Consider the following 24,201-nt stretch of genomic DNA (forward strand, 5'->3'; position numbering starts at 1 on the left):
TCATTTCATCTCATTCTATCATATAAACACACACATCACACTACCGTCTTTAGCGGCCCACACTCACAGGTTTCGAGCGTATTTTACTGGTATGTTTCCTCTGTGCTCCACTGCTTTCCAGGTTGATTTAATATCAATACGATTTGCTTATACTCGCGATGGTATTTTTAACTTCTTCTTCTCCTCCAGAGTTCCCACAGTAGGACTATTTCGTTTGGGTACGTATGTACGACCTTGCGTTACATGGATAGGCTTGGCCCAGCATAGCTAACACCCTGTGCTCATCTCATGTTGCCAAGGCTGCTTAGGAAAATGTCTGAGTTAGAAGGATCATCCGCGGTACATTCGGACGCGGCACCTTTCGACACGACTAGAGTAGCACGCCTTCATCAAGAAATCGGTAACGAAATGGAAAAAATGTCAGCACTACAGAGCTTCGATAAAGAGAATCTCAACGAGACCGTTAAACTAGCTGTCAGTGAGGCTGTTAAGGAAGCCGTCGATCGTGTTATCATGCCGGCTGTCGAGAAAGCTATCGAGTCGGCTATTGAGAAAGCTTTCAAGAACTTCAAGAGAGAAACATATTCTCGGTATATTTCCCACATACTCGACACCGAAATTACGAAGATTTTAACACTAAGTGTTATTTATTATAGCGAATCTCTCGCCACTATCAGATTGCACAATTTAGAAATGGATGACACTGATCAACTTTGGTTTCCACCTGATGTGGACAACGTCGTGGCGCTTTCCACTCACATTCCGAATAAAGCAGCCATTCCCGGACTTTCCTGTAATAATAATCCTCTCCTGCCAGAGAAAACAATTTTGCTAATTCGAACTATAACAGCAGAGAACTGCAACATTGTTCTACAGGCTCTACGGCTCTCATTGACAGGCAATTTAAATATACGAAAGGAAAGAATTAGGGATTATCTTTGTAGAACTTGAATCGGGGGTTTAATGACCTTAGCGACCACTTCATGTAATCCGGTTACAGACTAGTTTGTCGTATCTTTGCACGTACGGTACTAGAAAATAGGCTCTTGAGCTCCAAATCTTTAGGCGACGGTGATCGGACAATAACACCGTGCCTCAAAGGATTTAAAAATATATATACTCCTCTCCTCATCATTACATTCACTAACAGTAAAGCAATATCACTTAAATATCATCCAGCATTTTTGAGTTTATGAATTAAATCAATTATATTATTATATCACCCAGTCTCGGCACTAGCCAACCAATAACTGATGAGAGAACCTGCAAGGTGGCATCATCGAAGTGCGGCCCGTCATTAAACTCGTAGTTTGGTCAGCTTACAACTACCCCCATGAGGCTTGTCTAGTAAACTAAGAGCTACTCCAATGCAATGCTTTGCCAGGGCTATGTCAAGGGAACAGAGATTGAGTTTATGTAACCACTTAACCCCGCTTAAAAAATAATGGCTCACATCGTCGTTAAAGCTCGTCCGCCGTTAAAGTACGTTATTAATAAGTTCCAAATCTTAATGCCCAACTGCGAAGTCGGGGATCTCCTGTAAACCTTAACGTATGTCACTGGGGAACTTTCAAGAAGTTTCTGTATTTTTTTATTGTTGTCCTGAGCTGTTCTCTTATTATGTATAATATAATGAACCCGGCTGCGGCCTACACTTCTCAGTCGATCCCCAGTCGGGTGATATTGCTGCGAAGAAGCTATCAAGTAAAATTGATCTGCAAAGTTAAAAAGCCTGATATTGTGTGCTGCGATAGTTATCATACTAGGTCCACAGACGACATTGTGTTGAGTATGCAGGTTGCAACGGAGCACAATCTACTTTAGTAATGTTCTGGTGCGGATTGCACATTGGTTTGATAGTTTTACGCAGACTAAACTTATTTCATACCCCTTTGGCGCAGTTTATTTCCAGCTGTCCGATTATAAAGTACCGTGTTTCGGGGTACCGGTTGTCCAGGCTAAATTAGATATCTTTGTGGGTCCGGAGGTTTGGCTGCTTCATCCATGACAAAGATTGCCAAGCGGTTTGCGTCGACCCGGGGGTTCCCATCAAGGGAGCCATTGTACCAAGTATGTGCCCCCTCCATCGGCGGGCGAACTTAACTGTGGTTTGGATGCATATTTACAAAGACTTTTGCCTAATATGGATGATAATTTAGTAAATATAGAGTGCCCGCGCAGAACAGCCGCTGGTATAGGCGCCATCCCGAACAGACCCCTGATCTTACGCAGAACCCATATTTACATAGTCTACAATTCTTTGAAGACGGTGATAATGTATTCCGTACGTGTACAGGTTAAACAGTGCTGAGACGAGTAGTAATGTTATCGCCAGCAGCTTCAGGTACTTCCAACGTGTCTATCAGAGAATCCAGGATCTACTATAAACGGGAAAATCGAACTGACAAACAATGGAAACCGTGAAGGAAGAAGGGGTGTGCTCCGGAAATTTTTCCAGGCATGAACACTTCAGTACTTAAAGTAATCGGAGTCGTAAGTGTCGACGATACGCTGTTGGCTTAGCTTCGGGTCGTAAGTTATTTGCTTGATACCTTCTGATTAGCTATAGTGGGCCGGGGTACGTTAGCACAACACCAATCGGCACCTAGTGCAGCTGTATACCACGTAGCGGACGGCCGATGTGGCATGCCGACGACAACGTTAACCTATCCTTCTCTTTTTTTTTCCCGTATGCCGTCCGAGTTGATTGGAACCAATTTTTTCCCGGCCAATGATCACCTTTGATTAGAGCATGGGCAAACTTTTCGCTGAGACATCGATGAAGTGTAATATATGCATATATATGCGGGGGTTATTTAGTTCATAAATACGATGCCAATACTGTATAGAGATAATAATTTAATTGACTGGCATCGATGATCGTCAAGATCTTGAACGTCTTTGTGGTGGTTGTAGTTGTGAGTCTCATGAGGGGCCGATAACTGGCAGCTCTCAGCATTCAGACCGCCTATCCAAAGCGACATCTTCTTATCTCCTTATATCCCCCCTCTACTACATTTCTTCACCATCCTTCACCATCAATCCTCAGCTACTCCCCACAAACTATTCCCTCTTCATCTCAACTTCAAACACTATCAATCGACCAGCTTATCTCTTTCTCCTAAGCTTAGCCCTTTTAATCTAGCATTATTACTTTCTACCATCGGTTACCAACAGATCCACTTCGTCCATTAATCAAATTCATTTTAATTGTCCGCATCCGCTATGGAAGGCAAAGCACCAAATCACCCCAGTGACTCGATTCGCCGGCTCTACTTCCAAATTACCCTCGTCGAAAAAGAGCTCTACGACAGTGATGAGACTCCTTCTCCAATTCCTCCTCTCACTCGCTCCGTTCCATCCACGGTCAAATCAAGGACTGCGTTCTACCCTAAGAGAGTAGCTTCATACTCGGGCATTCCCTCTCATACTAAAGCAAAGTTCTTACCATCACTTCATCAATCCACAATCTCTTCTGTTCTAGAATGCCCTTCTCAAACATCTCTCGAAGAGTCGGAGCCACAGCAGACCTCCAACCAAACATCCACAATGAAGAAAAAGAAGCGTGATAAGGACGAGGCCAAGGACAAGAGTCGTCGTTCGTCTCGACGTCAGTCTATCCTATCTATGGCACCATCACACTTCGGCCGTATGGCCTTTGGATCAGATATCTCGTTGGACCGTCAGATTTCTCCAGCCTTACAGGCCTCTCATGTCTTCTTCGCCGATGATGACTTCGGTAACCCACCAAGTCCATCCCATTATTCCCTCTCTCAAACAAAGTTGCCGAACGATGCCAGTCCAACCACTTCAGCTGCCCTTGCAACCACTATCAGTCAGGGACCTGACCTATCGAGTCTCCCTCCTCCAACTCGTTTTTCTCCCCCAGCACTGAGTCTCGTCTCAAGTGCTCAATTGACTCCAGCAGCCTCTAGAGATAGTGGTAGTTCCAATGTCAGAAACACAAATCGAGCTATAGAAACCACTACCGCTTCTCCAACGTTGCCCACGGCCACCCGTCGAAACAGCAAGCTATCCTCCATTAATTCATTTTTATATTCCTTAGAGGCCCGCCGAACGTCAATGGCAGATTTCTTCCAGGACGCTCGCGGCCTCCCGTCCCGTTTGTTCCGCAAGTCGTCAAAACCTCTACCTGAACCTCAACTCCGTTCTACTTTTAAGTTCACTGAAAAGGATACCTTGCCTCCTAACAAAATACCTATGTCAAAGTCGGAAAGGTACATGACAAAATTGAGGAAGCAGACAAAAAGATCGATCAAGAAGGATTCCAAGCACTATAAACGCAAAGCTAAAATGGAGAAGCGAGAGCTGATGCATACCATATATCAAGACCCAAGATGGAAAGAGATTCACAAGAGAGATGCCCCAGCCCAAAAACTATCAAAGATGTTGAATGACGCCAAAGAGAAAGTTTGGGACTGGATCGATAAAAAAGAGGAGAATAAGAGACGAAAGCGAGTTGAAGCCCATAGAATCATGAGCGAAGAGAGGCGCAGGAGTGTAGTGCTCGTTCCTGTTGAAAGAGACTACGAAGTTTTATCGAGAAGGGGAAGTAGATACTCGACATCGAGAAGCACCTCTGTGAGTCACAGAGAAGGTTCTTTGGGGAGGCCAGGGGTTTTAGAGAGAGCCGATTAGATGATAATGTCTTCTTAGAAGTCCCAACAACATTGAAGAGGTATGAATGATTATTGTTATGACCGATGGATTATGAGGCTAGAAATGCCTCGCCATCGAACGACTAACGAAGAATACGTTCCTGTACACTATAAACGCTGTCCTGTTTCACTTTTCTTTTGTTTTCTGGCGTTTCTGATTATTTCTTTTCACATCCTGCACGGCGTTACTCTGAACTGAGGGGTGTTTTGTCGGCGTTATCGGGGCTTTATTCTATTATCCTGTACAACCTTTCCTTTTTTTATATTTCCCACGGCGCTGCCTTTTCCTTCTCTGTCTTGTTCTTCGAGTGTGTACCTTTATTGCTATTCTGGTTGATTTTTCCTTTTTTCCTTTTGCTTCATGTATTATTACACACAAAACAGCGAGAAGGCTTGCGAAGCGTAACCACTGTCAAAACGGTTACGCAATCACGAATGATAATATTGTTTTTTGTTCTCATTTACGCTCTTGCTCATTTGATATGTTTAATTGTACTTTTACTGTATTTTTATTGTTCATGCACACGTTCTACATTGCATATAGCGTTCTATTCGAAGTCTTTTTCATACTGCTAGGAGAGAAAAAAGGGGGGTGGCAACCATTGTTGGGGATTTGTCTCGGCCAACTGCACTTGGTCTCGAGGCTACCCGGTCACGAACCCGTTGACCTTTTCTTATCATGTATTACTAGCATATTGGCATTTTGGTCAGGCATTTCCCCATGAACCATGAATATATCTTCTATATATTTCCTATATATTTCTTTCTATTAACATTGAAGCCTTTGATCCCCAACTCTCTATAGCCGTATCACAGCACGGGCACACTCTGCTTCCTTCTTTCGCCAGCCCCAAGGATCGAGGTACTCATTCCTCACGCCGGATCTATAAAACACTCGACCGAATACTCGCAGACTCCCCACTCAGGGAACCTGCATAAAACCTTCCGGTGATAGCACTTGTGATTCGGGACTGGCAGTATCTACGGAATGATGACGATGCTAGAAAGGGGGAGTTGTCAACAAAACTATCTTGCGGGAAGGAAAATGAATTTTCGGAGTATTGAAGAGAGAAATTCATACAGTCCGCAAATGAAATATCCACCACCCCCTCTTTAACGGCCGTCGTAGCAGCGTGAATCCCTGTTACTGAATTCAACTCATACATCACTGATAGTCGCAGCTTGTTATTAAGCTTTAGTATCTGACTCGGAAAACTTTTGACTATACCCTCCGTCAGTTCCTCAGCCTATCCACAATACTACCACCATCGAAACAAGAAAACTTACTCCAAAAATAAACAAACCCATTCCCCGACTCCCCATAGACCCATAATAAAAACAACCGTCTCAGCGGATCCTGAAAAAACTTAAATTTTCCGTTCTTCCTCACAAATATCGGTTCTAGATCGCGTCGCATAATAGATCTTGATTGTACGGATGGTCGGAGGGTTAGTTCCATGAAGTTGCAGAGGGCTTTTTCTTCGGGGATTTTGAGCCAGTGGGGGCAGAGGATGTCGATTATGGGGAATTCTATAGGAGGTTTTAGCATAGATATCACGAAGTTTTTGGATATGATGGCATACGTTGAATGGTATCAACTCCATACTCTGATATTCCAGAGCTAAAGTTCTGCCAGTCTTTTCCTACGTCGCCGTCGAATAGGCGGCTGCCGTAAGGGTGGCTAAGCATGTCTTTTAGTCGATAGCCTTGTATTCGTGGAGCGATGTTTTCGTAGGCGAGGGAACTAAGAGTATTTACTACCCCATAGAACGCATTTGTAAGTGGGGAGATACTTCAAGTATGAGTAATAATTCATAGGAAGTTTTACTAAAAGACATTTGAACCTTCTGCTCGTATCCGCGGGTTTGTATTTCGACTATACGACGTTCGGAGAATAGTTCCGATTCGAAAACATGCAGTTCGCTCGTTTGGTTGCCGGAGGTATTGGATCTATAGAAAACATTAATCATAACAGCTTAAGTTTATAAACTTTTATAGACGTTTATCACCAGGTATGTAATAAAATTGAATACATACGAGGTGTAGATATGATTTTCCAAACACAATTCGTCCGGATCTTTTTGAAACAGCCATCTGTAAAAGTCTTGGAGGTCTAATTGACCAATTAGCATCCCCTACGTCACAGAATATCAAAAAAAAGGTCGAAGATTTCATTAGGTTACCGGCAGTACAGTTCGTAAGATTCAACGTAAGCCAATGCATAACCACCGCTTTCTCACTCAATGAATCCGTCCCACTAAACGGACAAGTCCACGAACTCCCCTCATAACGATGTTCCCCCACAACCCCATCCTGCATAAAGTACGACCCATTAGGCTGATAAGCACAAACCATCCTCGACTGAGCATGATCAGCTGGAATCTGTGTCCCGCCCGGGAGTCTTCTAGGTCCTGGTTGGCGTTGAAGTTGATGTGTATGTCTCATGCTGTAATGTAAACCGTTTTGACTGTCGAGGTGGTAGTGGTGGATTTTAGGATATCGGAGTTGGTTGAATGGCGAGAACATGTATTCGTCTTGTGGGACTGCGCGTTCGCGCCAGGAGATTTCGATGGCGGCACCGTTGGAGGTGTTTCGTGGGGCTGCGTCGCGAACTTCGATTTTGTGGAGGGGTATGTGGTCGACTACCTCGGTGTGGTATCTATGAGTTTTTGCGAAAATGAAGGGTATAGGGAGTTCAATTTTGGCGTACTTGTGAAGCCAATTTGGCCACGGTATCGAGGTTCTATTACAATGGACCTCTTGCGACTACTTCCTTCCGCGCCAGGGAGTAGATGTTCTTTAATTGTTAATTCCCCAGCTCTACACGTTAAAGGCTGTGCCCTGAAGGAGGTTCTGTAGGTAGCACTTTCGATAGACCTGGAAGTAGTTAGCTCTTAGCACTGCAATAGTCTATATAGGCATCTATATTGGTACTATTACTGACCAAGATTTGGACTTCTCCTTCTTCAAGAACGCTCCAGATCTTACTTTTTCGCAGGTTCCACTGAAGTTTACCCGATCTATAAATCAAAAATTAGTTTGGTCAAAAGACTTTAAATAGAGTAACAAAGCTGAAGCCTCAATCTTTAGTAGAAATCCATGTATCCCGAAATACCGCTTACTACTTACCTTGTTCTACACATATTGCAAAACTAACAAACATTTCCCGTACTTTGATGGACCAGACTTCCATATCATAAGGATCTTTTCATGTAATTAAGGCCGCAGTTAGTAAGGTGCGAGCTCCTAGGAACCCAAGGTCGTGCATTAAAGGGGCTTGCCTACTGCCAACCTGATCGGTCTCTATCTTCATCCAATCCGATAAAGGCGCCGATTTTATTATGTCTCCCTGAGAGTTTTGTAGTCTCAATTGTGGAACATTTCTTTTCCTGTCCGTGTAACCAACTTCCAGCAAGGAATACACTGTAATATCATGATTCGATATTGGGCCGCTTGGGCGGGTGTTGAATTCGACGGCTACCAGTCTGTAAAAGATTGTTAGATCAACCCCAAACTCAACAATATGTATAGTCTGCAGTCAGGGAAACCAACGCCTGGAACTGAGCCACTACGTTATCTGCACCAAAGCCATCTATCTCTTCATGGCGATGTACTTTGTCGGTCAGAATTAGTGATTCTAAGTCCGTTGTCTCAGAATGGCTTCCATTGCTTGGACCTCCGACCTTAATGGGCGTTTTCCCTTTCGAAAGTTTCTTGTTGATTTCTTGTAGAAATATTACGACATCGGTACCATTCTGTGAGCAGGCAGCTCTGATGTCCTAAATATTAATGCCAAAACAATGTGAGTTCGAGATATTACAGGTAGCCACATGGATTAAACCGTTTTAAGGGACTCTATAACGGCTTCAGTAATGATAAACATACTTTGTCAAGCTTCTCCATCTCAGCGCACAGGGTGGCATCTAGTAAATGCCATATACCACTGCCCCCGACCAAACCACAGAAGATAAAAATGGCCTTTATGAGGGGTAGATGTTTATTTGAGCCGCGTGGGTGATCAGTTAGCCATTGATCTAGGGTCTGATCTGAAGGGACACGCTTCCGCGGTGGCTTTTGTTTCATCTTTGCATTGACCATTCTCTCTAAGACTCCCTATAGGATATAAACCGTTAGTATTGTTAAGATATAGTCAATGCCTGCAAAACTAAGTTGATATATAGCAAGGTAGGCTTACCCTTGAAAGCCACCACCTCGCCAGTCTCATCCATTCCCGCACCGTCCACCCAAAGTAATGTGAATTGATGATACTATAATTTGGCCTGAAGCTATCTCCAGCCTGATAGAAAAGATTCATCTTCATCATTTCCCTTCCCACATCTTCCAACTCATGAGCAATACCCTGAAACGGAAACGAATAGAATTTCCGAGGCGTATAACCGCCAGGTCCAGGAAATATAACCAGCCACTGCGAAACATTGTTCACAATACTGCGGAGTGCTTCACGCGCGTCTATGTGCTCCTCGGTGTCAGGAAGCTCGAGGGCCATGGGCTTAGATAGAATGGCCTTATCGTTCGGTTGGACATTTCGCAGAGGAAATCGGTATTCCTCTTCTTCTCCTGTCGTTCCCTGTACCTTGATAATTTTCAGAATGATTTCATTGTTGGAATGACTTTGAGAAACTCCATTTGTTGATTGTTCGGGTGCAGGCGCTGCGTTTTCGAATTTTCGAACCCCGACTGGTACTCTGTGTCTTGGAGGTCTTTTGTTTGGTTCTGGGCCCTTTGCCGCCCCAGGAGCAGCCCTCTCACCAGAGACATCAGGTGAGGTAAGTTGGGGTACACCGCTGTTTAACCACTCAAGAAGTTGATTATCCTTTGGAGAGACCGGTGTATGGAAACGATCGATGAATGCGCAGAGAAGTTTCTCAACTCGAGCAACTGCCCCGGTGTTCTCACTGCCACATTGAGAAGCTCATATCGTCAGCGTTTTGTTTTTAGTGGATAACGGCTTAGAGAACTAAAGAACGGAGAATCCTCACTTCTGAAAAGCATTAATCACGATTTGCAAGCAAGCCATATGAATATAGACACACAACCTCGCTCGATACTCTAATATCAGCGATTTCTGTGCATCCGTAAGTGGATCGGACGTATCCATCCCATCCAATTCACTTAATATCCATTCCACCTGTTGCAACAACGTCGCAATTTCCCACTCTACTTCACTATCCTCTTCATAGTTCGCATATTTGGGCCAAGTATTTTCAATATAGTTGAATAAACATTGGCAATTCATCAACTCAGAAGTGAGTTCATCGGTTTCTTTTGTGCCAGGGGGACTGGGAATTAGATAGAATTTTGCGTATGCTTTTAATGCAAGGTTTCCGAGGCTTAAATGCTGGACCGCTTCTGGCTGATAGTTTGATGGTGAGAAAAGTTCTGCAATTGGCTCCATTGTGGTACCGAGTTTTTCCATATGAGTTGTGCAATTGTGGTAATTCCCGTTTGGGCCTCTGTGAGGTTGCACAGTCCGCCAATTCTTCGGTCTCCGTATACGTCGATATTAATATACTAGCACCTTCGTGCTCGATTTTAACGGAGAACTGCAGCAGTAGAAGCCGGGCAAGCGAAACGTTTAAACGCGGGGTGTGTGGCTCTTTTTAATGACATCAATGCGAGACTTTCCCGCATCAAATTGTTGGCGTTATTCCTATCTCAAACCCACAAGCCTCGTTCATGAAGCCGTCCACCATTGGCCGAGATATCTCATGCAAAGACGGCTTGGAGGTTAATTCCTCAACATATATGCAAGCTAAACAATCACAACTCCAATTCCAAATCCTTTGACCGCCACAGGACCGCAGCGGGTCGCCATCTAGTAAGGCGGGACCTTGATTCATGCAATGTATAGCACCAAGATTCCAAGCTATGGACGGCTGAACGCATTCGCTTAACCTTTTTTGGTTTGGCGGTACTCTGATCCCGCCGCCGGTCATGGGATCCTTCTTAGGTAATGCCCAAACCACAACAACATCGAAAAGTTAGAGCCTCGATTTCGTGATCCTGGCTAAGCTGGGAAATCCTTCTCGCACCACTAGACTAACAAGATATTGAGGCGGACCTGCATGAAACGAATCGAAATCTAGAGAACTGGCAACAGCTCAGACTTTACTTTTTTTTTGTTTTTTTCTGTTTTTTTCTTTTTTTTTTCCTGATCCCTTCTCCCATGCACTGCAGTGGTGGTTTATAGCAGGTTTAAGTGCAAGTCCCGCCAACCTTTCATGACATAGAAATAAATAAAATGTAAGCACAAGCCGCCTCTTAACCAGCTTCCCATTCCAGTTAAGAAACACCGGAGAACATTGGCACTGCAGAATTCTGGAATCTCAATTGATCAATCCCCAATCGATCTACGGATTATCCCGCATAATAACTAGCATGAGCGCGCTAAACCCTCATCTCGAGATATCTCGTCTCCAAACTGGGACTCCGGGGAGTCTCAGGGTTCAATCCCTGGCTTCGATACCTGTAACGCTAGGAACCCCTGGCCTTCAACCTCCAATTGAAGATTCGGGTGAAGATGCCAGTATTGCAGAAACGGATAAGCAGAAACAGTTACAAAGTCGAATCGATTGGATGATACTACCTCCGGTATAGTATCAGCTATTTTAGTTAGCCTTAGAAAATGTAAAACTAACCCGTGGGAATCTCTATAGTTAACGATTTGTTACTTTCTACTGTTCACAAACCGTATGAACGTGCAGCTTATAGGTATGTAAGCTTTCAGATCCAATATCTTCCTATAATAACGGCACCTCATTGCTTCGACTCCTTAGCGCTATCTACCAATGATAAACGTTATCCACTCGACGATCGCAAATATGCAATAATCCAATTCCTTTTTGCTATTACATATGCGTATGCTCTGTCCTCCCTGGACTTACAAACCATGCTCGAAGAGAATAGCTGATAGCAAGCAATTTTTGTTCACAGTTTGCCAGAGCCGGTATGGAACGTTTTATTGAGACGACTGGGCCCAAAGATGTGGCTAGCTCCGGCTCTCCTATTGTCCGGGTTCTTATCGGTTTTTTGCGCTGTTGCAAAGAATTGGCAGGGTTTGGCGGCGATACGATTGTAAATTGATAGATCCTTTTGACTTGATTGTAAGGGAATATAGAGCTCTACTAATTAATATATTTTAACAGTCTTATTGGACTTCCTTTAGGGGTATGTAGCTGAATTTCAGGCCTGGAATCTTTCAATTTTCTATATCACGCATCGAAAAGAATTGGTTGACATATTGAAAAATCATAGGCTTTGTTTCCCGGTTGCATGGTATGTGAAGTATCATTCTCTTTGCAGGTATCCGTAACTTACTTACTAATTCATTGTTTAGTACTATATAACTTGTTGGTATCCACGACGAAAGCTCGGCCGCCCCGTCGCAATATTCTACGCAGGCGGAGCAATGGGATCATCTCTTGCAAACCTCCTAAACTCCGCACTTGTGAAAATCACGGCTGGTGGTAGAGTCGGTAGCGATTGGGTTTGCGTAAGTTAACCTCACTTTTCCTCCCTCTATTGTATTATATCATGCTCATACATATAATATGATAGATAATCTGGGGCCTTGTAACCTTCGCCTCCGCAATTATCGTATTCTTTTTCATCCCAGACTTCCCCGACGAAGATGACAAAATTTTAAGATCAGAGGCAGAGCATGCAATGTTCAAGCGATGGTATGTTGCGATTGATAGCGCTAGGAATATCAGTGAGCATTATAGACCGCACGCTTGGAAGCAAGTATTTACGGATATGAAGACGCTGTTGTTTATCTTCGTGAGGATGTACGCCTTGACGCCTCTATTCCGAATTGATCTTCGAAAACATTCCAGAAAGCTTATAACTATACTAACTTCCACCCCTGTTCCTTATAGGAGTACTGTAATCGCACGCGACGGCCTAGCACAACGACAACGAGACAATGCATCAGCTTTAGCCTCGAAGTTATTCACTCACCCCAGTGAGACAATTAAAAACCTACTATACGTCCCTCCGTACGTATGGCCCATCCACAGCATCACAGAAACCCATACTGACCCCTAACCATAGCGCCTTCCTCGCCGTCATAACCACAATTTACATCGGCATTCTCTCCGACAGAACCAACCAGCGAGGATACTACATAATGGTCACCTCTTGGTTCTCCATCACCGCATTTATAATCTTCGTAGCCTCAGATCCGAAAGCTGATGTAAATTTACAATACGCCGCCGGGTTTCTAGGGTCAATAGGAACATGGGCTGGAGGAGCTATATCATGGGTTTGGCTGGCTAATAATGTAGAAGGGTTGTTTAAACGGGCTATTATGATTGGTGTCAACGTCGGTATGGGGAATTTAATTGGGGGTCTTACGATACCGGCTACGGTTATAATGCCGAAGAAGGATCCGAACGGGGATTATAAGATGATTGGGTGAGCGGTGATTCTTTTTCGATATTTCTTGAAATCAATATGCGTTCTTTCTAACCGGGGATTTGTTTATATTAGGAGTGCCTACTTCTTGGGATTATCTTGTCTCCATTTCTTCGCTATCGTACTTACAAGATGGTACCTCAGCACTCAAAATAGAGACAAGCAACATCAAATCCAGCAAGGTATTCGAGATCAGAGGGATCCTAATGGTTCGATGGAAGAAGAGGATAAAGGAGATAAAAGGTATTTCGCACTGATACACCTAAGTCAACTAGCTGTCGGAACATCTGAGATAACGGCTAACGTTTCCATCATAGCCCCGATTTCGAATATATTTTATGAGGTCTACAACTCTATACAATTTTGCGCTTGGTCCAGTGTCACCGATTTCAAGGGATAGTGTACCAATTCGATATACCTTCCTTTTTAGTTGATTGGCATTTACATGAAGCCTTGAACTTCCCCAGCTTTGCTTTGTTTGAAACAATACATCGGATCCTGTTAGCTTATATACACACGAACTTACTAATTTCTTAGATATACGTCCGACTAAATGTATTATGTTTTTGCATTCGCTCTTCACAGAGAACTTCCTATCTGATTCAAGGCTACTTACTATTACTGGAGCATTCCTAGTATTCCTAGCCTTGACAAACCCTACACTTAAGATGTCACAAAAATGTATGTAGCCACCCATAAAGACTTCCACAACTCCACGCCACGGTTTCAAGACGTATCATTCTTCTAGCATCCCCTCCCGAAGAGAAAAGGGCACCAGGTATAAAGTCTCCAACCTCTCATCCGCAAGTGGCAGAAATGCGATTACGAAAACCAGCAGATCGTTCATCCATATAAGCTCATCTTCGGCACAACCATTTCTACTGAAAGAACATTATCCAAGAAGTTATGAATAACAGAAGAGGTTGTAATTTGACATCCGAGCTAGGGTTTTCTTTAATCAAATTTTTTGTCACAAGTTCGATATGTTAGGAAGGAAGAGAAAGAAGAAAGAAAATAATAGAATGCGTATGTGCACCGTCATTATTAAGTACTAAGGTAGAAGCCGTCTCGTTCGTCTAATGGTGTTTTCGCCGGAAAAAGCTGCTGGTTGGAAGAAAAAGTGTTATGGTAGCGGTGGGATCTTACTCCACAGAATTGCCGTCGCTTTAACATTCTAGTTTGGAAACCCCGCCAATCCAAATATTCTAATCGTGTACCCTGCTTAATGATATATAGTTAGTTGCGTTTAAGGCGGCGAGGCCGCAGGCTGTAATTCTTCAGTCATGTCAATGCTGAGCCTAAGCTATTACAACTCTTGATGGGTAAGAGTCTTGGTCACGGCCTCAACCACTGACTCCGCAACGTCCTGCAGGATATCGGTCTCGTTCTTCAGCTTGAAGAAGGTCCATGTCTCCCAGGCTTCATCGGAGAAGTCAAACTCAGCACCGATAATAAAAGCTGCAAGGAACTATAGTTGAGAATGAGTAGTTAGCAAATTGAGGATTGGACATTGTCGAGAGTTGCATTGAAAGCACTTACGATGAAATTGACAAACATGAAGCTCAAGAAGGTTATGAGGAAGAGAATAGTGGCGGTACCCTTGGGGAGCAGTGACTCCTCAATGTAAACCGTCTTTCCAGTCTTCAATTCCTTCTCGCGCTTATCTTCCTTCTGTTTCTTCGAGATGGTAGGATAGATGCCTTCGATGAATTGTTCAATCTGTTACACCACGTAAAATTTTTAAATTAGCACCATGACCCCGGTACCTTCCATAACGGGGATAGTTTGTAACTCGTACCTTGGCACACTTTACTGATACTTCCAAAAAGTTAGGGTCCTTGGGTGTGTTCTTCTTTCTGATGACCTTGATATACTTCTTAAAAGTATCACAGGTCGTTCTCAGATTTCCGATATCCATCATCAACTCGCATGCTTCGCCCTTCGGAATCTTAATGTTACGCTTGTACATTTCAGGATTCCGGAACACCAAAGCCAGCGTAGCAATTGCCATAACTTGAGGAATGGCACAGAAGTTGTATACAGACTGATCTCTCAGGCCTGCAAGGTAGTACAAGCAGTCGTCGGCGTGATCAAGGGCATTCAGCACCAGCTCCGACTGGCATGCCAGAGCCTTCTCTTCATTTTCCGGGAGCCCTAAGTCGGTGTACTTGTCGACATACTTACCCCAGATTTCTTTGGGGTAGAAGCTTCGGTTATCCTCTAGGTCCTCGCGGAAATCACGGATAATATTTACTTTCTGGAGGAATAGACCCATGGAGATGTACAAACGAGGTCGCGTTAGTAACCCAGGGTTGGCGACACCAGCTGGGACAAACAGACGCGTCAGGCCTTCTCCGACAAGACCGGCGACATAGAAGCAGTATCGGTCGTAGTCCTTGATTAATGGTAGCCCGTCGAGGTTTTTGGCGGGTCCTCTGCAAGTTTCAGCCATACCTTCGCCCATCTGCTTAGCGATGTCGCGAATAACTTCCTTATAGACATCCTTCAGTTTGCCGAATTCCGTTATGACGACATTGAATTCGACAAGGAGCTGTCGATCCTTTTCTGTAGGTGCGTTTCCATTGAATGTCCAGCCAGGTTGGTCAAGAATTTGATGGAAATTTTGGAGGAGAGGGATTTTAATGTCATTATGAATAGTCATGTCGTCTTCGATCGTGTCCAAACCGCCTACAATGGATAACACCTGTTAGGAGAGCACGGAGGAAATGATCTGGTCCCGGGGAATAATGGTGCCATACGTAGAACTAGATAGAATAGAGCCACCGGTACTCTCATCTCAGGTTGCAGCTCCAAGATAACAGCAGCAAAACTTCGACTGGTCATTTCTAAAAATTCGTAGCATCGTTTTAACTCTGTGGATTCTTTATCTGGATTCTATCGTCAAGTCGAGTGAGCTTTAGCCTGAGGTTATACGGCCTCCAAGCACCAAGAAAGAAGACGAAGAATGGGAAGAAAAGCATACTCTAAAATGTAGTGGGTCCCGAAGATACTTCCAATGAAGCATCGCCCGTAGCTGGTACGGGTGGGTCGTGTAATGCCATATTGTGCCAAGCTTCGGCATCGTGAATGGTAAGAACAAAAATGTGAAGACGGTTTCAAATTGAAGGCCGGTAGACGAGTTTATCGATAGGGTGATACGACCATCGATGTTGGAGAAAATGTAATCGGTGATCTGGCGTGTCGCTGGGCTGGATGTGCAAGGGGAAGAAGGTGCAGCTAGCTAAGTTATCTTCAAGGGGTTTGGCTGTGAGCTCGAATTAGTCTACCAGCCAGGGCTTACCCAAATTGTCGTTAGTCCCGGCCACCGGCATGCCTGATGACATGAGAAAAACGGTCAATTGGACGGGCGAAGAGCCGGCGACACTTACCTTGGTGTTTCCGATAGCTGAGATCTCGTCGCGGTGGATGGCGGTGGCTAAAAGCGGAGGGCAATCGCAAATCTGAAATTTTAGTTTAGCCGCAGAACTCACGACTTAGGCAAATTGAAGTTGTCAACTGTCGTGTGGTTGGCCGTTCGGCTGCCGAAACTACGTAAACTCCGACTGACCTCGGTATTAACACCGACCACTCTATACAGACTATGACATCAGGGTTTAATATTTTATGTCGTCAGGTACCTAGCCCGTGAGCTATAACTATGGCATACGAGATGATTAATTGAGTTCACAATCTAGAAGCTAGTTAGTTCGTTGGGCAAGATGACTACAGTCTTAAAATCGGAACAGTTAGATGTGTATATATTGCAATATAAACAGGTTTATTATAATAGAGAAACAACAGCAGGTAAAAGAAAGCAGAGAAGGAAAGAAGCAGTCTGGAACGTAAAAGAAAGCCCGTAGAAAGAAACAAAGACAAGGAAGTGCCACCGTTTCATCGAAGCTCTGTTTTTTTATTTTATTTTTTTAAACAGATTTATCCTTGATTACCACCATCCGCTAAATGGATGACGAATTCAAGGCCAATGCATCATCTACCGCTCATCCGGGGCCCATACCCCCTTCTCTTCTCCTCTCGATATTAGATATCGTCCATATTAAAGCACAACCCCTGTTTCACCAAATAAGGAAGGAAGCTGAAAAGTATTTCTATCCTTTGTGAGTGTATTTTTGTCGGCTGCAATGAGTGGTTAGTAAAAGTCGGCCCAAATCGCATTCCACGTCCACTTCATCAACAGTTGTTCCTAGCGAGGCGTCTAAAGTCGTTAAGGGAATTTTCGTCAAATCCAAGTACCTTGAGATCCTCCAACTATTATCGCATATAGTGGTCGTTCCCATCGATCGGACCAAAAAAAGGTGTGTGTAATGGGATTTCGCCGGGTAATTCCAGGTTCTCTTGCGCAATAGAATTTCTGAAGGCGGTAACTCCATATTTTTTCTGCTTTGATTGGTGTAAAGCCTGTGAAATTTGTTATACATAATCAAGGGACCCAGAGCTTCCCTTTACCTCTAGCGACACCTCTATTGGCACCCCTTCCGAGGACGTACTCAGGTTCCCCATCTGTGGTTAATTGGCCCCTTCCGAGAATCTGCTGTGGAATGCGATGGGAATTTTGATGCCCGTTGTGATTATGATGCTGAGTAGGAGAGGTACTGTAGACATTGCCGTTTGGTGGTTTTTCTTGCAGCGTAGGAGCAGTACTATTTCTGCTAAATCCGCCGCGGTATCCTCCACGCCCACCTCGACCAGAATTGCCTCCACCGCCGCCGTTTGCTGCTCCTCCTCGTGCATTCTGGTTGTTACGGTTTCGTCGGCGTGGTTGCTGATTATCGTTAGGTGTCACATTCTGCGAAGAATTCTGGCGACCACCAGCACTTCCTCCGCCGCGTCCGCTTTGAAAATAAGGCTGCGTGAACGTGTTCTTTGGGCTTTTGCGCAAGTCTCTATTTCTAAAATCGTTCGCATCGAGAACGGGTTGGTTCGCCTTTGAAGAGTGCATATGATCCCAATCACGCTTCTTAGCCTTGTACAAACGCTTTTCCTCGACGATCTTTCCAGCAAGTTCCTTAGTGTTTAAAGATGGTATGCCAAAAGACTTTGCCCAGTGTGAAGTTTCGGGATTGTTGGTCACTAGGAAGAAGACACCTTCGGATTTCTTTGAGAATTCGGTCTTTTCGGAGTGAAGGATCTCTAAAGCGCAATTGATGATTGGTTGGATCTTCTTTGGCACGTCTGGAGCGTGGAGCGACGAAGTCGGACTGGGTGGATCCTGGAGCGGCATCGTAGTGGATCGTGGAAGGGATATCTGATGTTTAGGAACGCCAGGTCCGGAATGGAATGTATTTGCCGGCTTTAGGATACGAGGTGGCATAGACGGAGCAGTGGAGGCGCCAATCGTCGGGCTTCCTGGCGGAGACGGAGAAATCGAAAGTCCATTCAGCCCTTCATCTGCCTGCGCGAGCATTTGGGATTCAGTCATCGCAAGCGGCGAAGCAAACGAAAACTCATCTCCACCACCCGCAGTAGTCGTCAACGGACTGTACCACTCTAGACACTCCTCCCATTTCCCGTAGATCTCCGTCGGCGCTTGGACTTTTACACCTTTCTCGGCGGTTCCCTTGCCAATAGTACGGTCGAACCAGCGAACGGTTTCTCGGGCATTAACATTTTCGGTTTCGCTGCCTCGTTTCAAGGCATCGAGGGCATCAAGGACACACAATGGGACAGTGACTTTCGCGGATTCTTCAGCAACATATGCCTTGATATCAGTAATGGATGTTGTGAGGGCGGAGCAATCTGGGACAAGATGGAGAGTAGTCGGCTTCGGAGGGGGGGTGGGATTGTTGCGCCGGTCGAATTCTACCTGGTCTTCCAATTCGGACACTGTATGTTTAAGGCGAGCGACAGCCAGTTTTTGAAGCTACAAGATAAAGCCGTTATATCATGTTAGATATGTAAATACTTAGAAAACTAGAGCGGATGGAAAGAAGAGAGCGGCCGTCTTACCAAGTCTAGCTGTTTTCCAGGGCTGGTGGCTGGGGCTACCTGTTGCCGCTGGGGAGTCGGAGGTGGGGTATTCACAGTAGCGAGAGTAGCCATCTGGCAGGATTCGGTTTATCTAGCTGCCACGAAAGTCTTGAAGATAGAACGTACGATTCGGCGTGGACTATGGAGATGATGAAGAGTGTCTTTGTCTTTTTAGTTAGTGTGGGCTGAGCACAGACGATACAAGTATGAGTATGAGCGCATATGAGGGACAGCCGACGATGAGCCACCGAAGTTGTGGTTAGGTAGTTGCCTCTTTTGGTAAATCTACTACTATATTTGGCTAGCCCCAAACACACGAATGGGGGCCTCTCGCTAACCTTTTTAGAAAATACAACATGTAACGACAAGAGGTCCAGGCCCGTAGCCTCGAAGCGCCCGAAGTCCTACTTAGCGCCTGGCAAGCACATATCCCTAGGTAAGTAATATATAAGTACCTACGTAGCTATTAATAATTATAGATCTACATTTATAGCCTTCTCCCAAATATAAGCTATTTCAAGTGGGGCAAGCTGGCACTACTCACACCGTGCCAAACTAATTAATTCTCAAAATTCAAATGGACATATTATATAGATGCATGCATGTGGAAAGAACGACTAAGGTCTCTTCATAATCAAAGCATCAACGCTTTGTGGTCGGAGCCAATATAGTCTCTACTCAACTCAGATTTGAAAATTAATTGATATTTATCTCATTGTTTCTTCCTCCTTTTCACCCTTACTGTCTTTCGCAATTAATAAGCTTTCGAGCTTAAGTCTCTTTATCATCATCATCATCCTCTACCTTGTCGATATCACCTTTTTGGTGCGTCTGTTTCGTAAGATAGACTACGCACTGTACACCGCTACCATCTTTGGAAGATTCTAAGTACACTGTATGAATGTAGTATTGTTGCTGAATCCCTGGCTCTGCGACAGCAGACCTCGATGCCCGGACCCTGAGCGAGTGAGCAAGTCCTAAAATTTCTGGGGTACCCGTTAAGACCTGCCAAGCTATTCTGTGCCAAATTCCAGCTCTTTGATTCCAATATTCAGCAATCTCACGCGGTAGCCTTTCCGCCATCACCTGCCCGTGAAGTGTCACTCTCAGTTTTATATCCAGACCTTGGCTATTTGCATCCTGTCCGGTCCGAAGTGCTTGCGAGAGCAACCTAGCGATAGATTGTGTTTCAGGACTCAATTCTAAGAAAGTTACCAACCTGAGTGGCCCCAGCCTACGAGAAGAACCCTTTGAACCCGCCTCCCAAGCATTAAGATAGATTTCGCTGAGTTGCTCGACGCCTTGATTCGATCCATCAGCTATCGTGGGGAGAGCTTGCATGATAAGGTGTCCGTATGCCCTAGGATTAACCGATTGGTAAAGAAGGTAAACATAGCTGCGATCCTCAATTCGACTTTTCATTTGGAATTGTCTGTATGGTTTCGTTATTGCCTTCTTAAACTCCCGGAGGTTACTATTAAGCATGCCCGAGTCAAGAAGCTGAAGCGAACGTTGTGGGCAACTTGTGTCTTTTTTCAGTCGCAAAACATCCCATGTACTTCCTCCACTCTCTGAGTCTGTGTTTACGGGCATTTTCACGCGTAGTCTATCCAGAATTTGCACAGTCCTCCCGAAAACAGCAGGCTCTACGAGCTGTGTGAGGGCAAAAATTTGATCGGGCCCTGCATCGTGAATACGTCTTGTGCTTGGCCGCCCGTTAGTATTCTCTCGTAGTGATAGAAACAATTCCGGGCGAAGCTCTTCAGCTTCTGGCGTGCTGATCCATCTTATCACGATATGCTTCACAGCAGTTCTGCAAAGCATATGTTGGGTCCCATAGTACCTTGTGGCAAGTCTCGAGATTCCTATAAGGTCTGGAGATCCAAGAAGCGCAAGAAAGTCTCTCAGATTCTCGAAATTACCTTCAGTACCTAGCATTAGATAAGCCGAGTTTCGACGAAACGGCTGATTCAAGATATCCGCACCAGTTAAGATGAGGGCTTCTGACTTCTCCAGAGATCTTTGTTTATATATTTCTTCGATGATGAGACGGGTGGAATGTTGTACATCAAAAATAAAAAAGTATCGTGGGCCATGAGTGCAGATTGTTTTTTTCGCAAAGGTATCGTAGCTGTAGCTGCGAGTTATGTGCAAGTAATGCCATGCTGCGTAGAGAGTATTTTCGAGCTCCATGGCATGGCCGTTTAGTGTCTTAGGCTGTGAAGCAACAACAACGAAGCCAAAATGTAGATTGATGAGGAGATCGTATTGAGATGTATCACCCCAATTCGTATTCCCAGCGCTGGCAGGAGCCCTTCTAATCCGCACACTATCGTAAGTGATTTTCCAGTTTTTGGTGACCCAATTGTAAGGCTGAAATAAGGTAGAATCGAAGAAAAACTCAGGAAAGGCGCGTCTATTGCCGTTCATCGCGGGCTGCTGAAGGTTATAAAGATAGTTTAGTTGGTCTGCCACGGGCCTCGGTACGACACTATCACTTTTATCTGTAAATTGATAGTTCGATACTAATAATTGCAGTTCTTCTGGAGTATAGGCCAACTCTGAATCAGTCTGTCCTCCTAGAAACAAATGCTCAATTTCTGCGACTGAATTGACATATGCCCCTCGTTGCATTGCTTCGGAATAAATCCCTTCAATGGATCCGGCTGATACTGACAGAAGCCACGTCGGAATATCGCTTTTCCAACTTTGTGTGCCGGGGTTAATATCACCAGCCTGAGCCAGTTGTGTATTTGGAAAGTCCGTTTTGAGCCGTTGTCCGAATCCCACTAAAATGAAAGGCTTCCCTTTTCGCTTTTTCGACCCAGGAGCTGTATATATCCCAATTTCCAACCTGGATATCCTCGAAATCCCAAGATGGTCACCATATCTCTGAAGGAGGTTACCAAGTATCCTTCCCTCACGCGTGTCACTCAAAATTTGCAAAATCTCGCCGAAGTTCATATTTAGCTCCTCAAAGACAGTAATTTTATCATCCCATTGCCCCTGCGATATACCAGCCGGTTTCTGCTTGTTTCTGATTTCTTTGAGTTTGTTTCGACTCTGAGGATGCACAGAGGCGAATGTGACCTCAGACAAAGCAACTTGACCGGCCGTATGTAGCCAGGCAGAGTAGAGTACGTGATGCATCTCTTGATCCACCTCTTTCTCAGAAAAGTCTTGAAGTACCTGAGTAGCAGCGGCACCGATAAGATAACCTTCAAAGACGAGATGTTTTTCCAGACCCGATATAGCAAAGCGATACCCGGTCTCTTTATACTGTACTCCTGATCGAGAAAACGTTGATCCTGGGTTACTACTTCTTTCACCCTGCCATCCATATGATGTCCTTTCAATGTCCGGCCGAGAAGGATGTCGAATCAAATTAAATGATGTTCCCACCTGGAGACTTGATCCAAGAGTTTGAAGTGTAACTACATTATCCGTGGGATTAAACCCAGCGTATTTATGTTCTATCGGGAGCTCAAGTTCCAGGAGTACATTGGCTGATCCACCATCCCCCTCCACTTTAAAGCGTATTGTCGATACCTGGTGTTGATAAAATGTATTGGGAAATGTAGAAAGCATTTCTACCACAGGAGAAAGCTCATGAAGCCCAGAAAGAATACTAAACACAACAAACTTAAAGTAGGAAACACTATCTGGGGTGCTCTTTGCAAGTTTGGGGTCTATATCCTCTCTTGTTAAAGCCAAACCCCCTTCAATGCCGGTGTCCAGACTTCTACTTTCCCATTCCCTCTCTACAGCCTTAAAAGTAGCCAAAGTATCCTGATTGCTGATGCCCTCTATCGTAATATACTTTAAAGGAACTCGCATTTTGCCATTCGAACCATCCATTGTGGGTTGCGATCCCCTAAGCCAACACTGATATATCCAATCGCGGTACTGGGCTCCGGCTGGCAGCTCTCCGGGCCACGGGAAATACAAATGATTTTCTTCCTTGGAAATATATGTCCGGAGAACCGTGGAATCATAGTCTCGTGTACCGTCGCTTTTAAGGATGGACCTGAAAACAGCTATATAACTTCTGGGGTCCCCAACCACATCATCTCGCTCCATTTCCCGGAGGATCTCGATGGTCCTTGGCACGAGGCCGCGAACATTTGTCCTTATCGAAACACTTTCCTCTAGCTGGTCCCACTCAAAATCGGGGTCTTGGTGAACAGGATTTCGGGAAATTTCCTCTTCTTTGTCCAGAAGACTGGCTCCTCTATTATAAGCTTCTTTGATTTGCTGTTTCTCTATGGGACTCAAACTCTTTAAAATCTCCAAGTTGATGTCATTGTCATCGGTCATTATGATATCAGGGTCCTCGCCTTCGGCTCTCTTAAGTATTTGAGATCGAGAAACATTCTTTGGGTCGTACACTCGCGCTGGCGAGACTTCATTGCGCACTGCTCTATGGCTTAATTCATTATGTTTCCTTCGGGTATCGGCCCCACCACTATGGGAATTATAGCTACGGTCCGCATCCGTCCGAGTATAAAGGCAACTGCAAAGTCGACAAAGGAACACCAAAAGATAAAATAGAAATGAGTGCTTCATCTTGGATAGCCACAGGGTTTGGGACTCAAGAGTTGTGGGATGAACGAACCAATAAAGTTCCTAGCTATAATCTAGGCTTTCGAACAAAGTTATCAGGTAAGACTATGCTATTCCCATAGCAAATCTATAGAGGCATATATATGCAAAAGGAATCTAATCCACATATCTGAAGGTGGCGTATAGCATATATAATTTCTTTTCAGTCGGCTGTGTATTCACTTTGCAACTAACGTACTATATGGTATGATATCTAGGGGCCTCATGCATGCGGATGCTTGACCCTAGATATTTCAGTTCCCCGCAAACAAGAGCTGCAAACGCGTGGGTAGTTCAAACTTGAAGGTGCTCAGGACGTCTGGATGGGAGGCCTAATGGCAGATCTAGTTTCAGATCATGGAGATCCAACGTTGAATCTAGGGTTGAGTACTTTATATACACCGTCTAGTTAGTACTCTCTCCATTTGTGGTATTCCTCCCATGTATAACTAGTTGCATCCTCTATACCTACGACATGATGGCCAAATAAATACTGTTG

At 44.6% G+C, this 24,201-nt stretch overlaps 7 protein-coding genes across 8 annotated transcripts; 3 read left to right on the top strand and 4 right to left on the bottom strand.

Moving 5' to 3' along the window:
• Positions 1–312: 312 nt before the first annotated feature.
• On the top strand, positions 313–951 carry DFL_004467 (uncharacterized protein; the record flags this gene model as incomplete). The annotated part of the gene is made up of 3 exons (XM_067633565.1): positions 313–590; positions 657–793; positions 851–951. 3 exons carry the CDS (start codon positions 313–315, stop codon positions 949–951), a joined length of 516 nt encoding a protein of 171 aa, XP_067491721.1.
• A 2,274-nt stretch (positions 952–3,225) lies between these two features.
• Positions 3,226–4,659, top strand: DFL_004468 (uncharacterized protein; the record flags this gene model as incomplete). Its single annotated transcript, XM_067633566.1, has 1 exon — positions 3,226–4,659. The coding sequence occupies one exon, from the start codon at positions 3,226–3,228 to the stop codon at positions 4,657–4,659; it is 1,434 nt and encodes a 477-aa protein (XP_067491722.1).
• A 904-nt stretch (positions 4,660–5,563) lies between these two features.
• On the bottom strand, positions 5,564–10,095 carry DFL_004469 (uncharacterized protein; the record flags this gene model as incomplete). Of its 2 annotated transcripts, none has more annotated exons than XM_067633568.1 (14): positions 5,564–5,901; positions 5,967–6,209; positions 6,263–6,436; positions 6,508–6,629; positions 6,717–6,792; positions 6,872–7,321; positions 7,390–7,556; positions 7,624–7,699; positions 7,809–7,883; positions 7,965–8,164; positions 8,232–8,458; positions 8,565–8,792; positions 8,875–9,595; positions 9,680–10,095. In XM_067633568.1, the coding sequence occupies 14 exons, from the start codon at positions 10,093–10,095 to the stop codon at positions 5,564–5,566; spliced, it is 3,513 nt and encodes a 1,170-aa protein (XP_067491724.1). The 2 variants fall into 2 exon arrangements, with proteins under 2 accessions (XP_067491724.1, XP_067491723.1); XM_067633567.1 differs by having other exon boundaries at positions 6,863–7,321.
• A 983-nt stretch (positions 10,096–11,078) lies between these two features.
• Positions 11,079–13,457, top strand: DFL_004470 (uncharacterized protein; the record flags this gene model as incomplete). Its single annotated transcript, XM_067633570.1, has 12 exons — positions 11,079–11,291; positions 11,357–11,411; positions 11,477–11,558; positions 11,634–11,774; positions 11,846–11,867; positions 11,955–11,975; positions 12,037–12,192; positions 12,258–12,487; positions 12,578–12,697; positions 12,753–13,115; positions 13,191–13,358; positions 13,433–13,457. 12 exons carry the CDS (start codon positions 11,079–11,081, stop codon positions 13,455–13,457), a joined length of 1,596 nt encoding a protein of 531 aa, XP_067491725.1.
• Positions 13,458–14,421: 964 nt separating this feature from the next.
• On the bottom strand, positions 14,422–16,197 carry DFL_004471 (uncharacterized protein; the record flags this gene model as incomplete). The annotated part of the gene is made up of 5 exons (XM_067633571.1): positions 14,422–14,583; positions 14,655–14,834; positions 14,914–15,803; positions 15,875–16,010; positions 16,099–16,197. The coding sequence occupies 5 exons, from the start codon at positions 16,195–16,197 to the stop codon at positions 14,422–14,424; spliced, it is 1,467 nt and encodes a 488-aa protein (XP_067491726.1).
• Positions 16,198–17,553: 1,356 nt separating this feature from the next.
• Positions 17,554–19,172, bottom strand: DFL_004472 (uncharacterized protein; the record flags this gene model as incomplete). Its single annotated transcript, XM_067633572.1, has 2 exons — positions 17,554–18,993; positions 19,080–19,172. The coding sequence occupies 2 exons, from the start codon at positions 19,170–19,172 to the stop codon at positions 17,554–17,556; spliced, it is 1,533 nt and encodes a 510-aa protein (XP_067491727.1).
• Positions 19,173–19,871: 699 nt separating this feature from the next.
• Positions 19,872–23,417, bottom strand: DFL_004473 (uncharacterized protein; the record flags this gene model as incomplete). The annotated part of the gene is made up of 1 exon (XM_067633573.1): positions 19,872–23,417. The coding sequence occupies one exon, from the start codon at positions 23,415–23,417 to the stop codon at positions 19,872–19,874; it is 3,546 nt and encodes a 1,181-aa protein (XP_067491728.1).
• Between the last annotated feature and the right edge of the window lie 784 nt (positions 23,418–24,201).

This window comes from Arthrobotrys flagrans, assembly GCF_004000055.1.
Source record: "Arthrobotrys flagrans strain CBS H-5679 chromosome Unknown unitig_0, whole genome shotgun sequence".
NCBI classification, from domain to species: Eukaryota; Fungi; Ascomycota; class Orbiliomycetes; order Orbiliales; family Orbiliaceae; genus Arthrobotrys; species Arthrobotrys flagrans.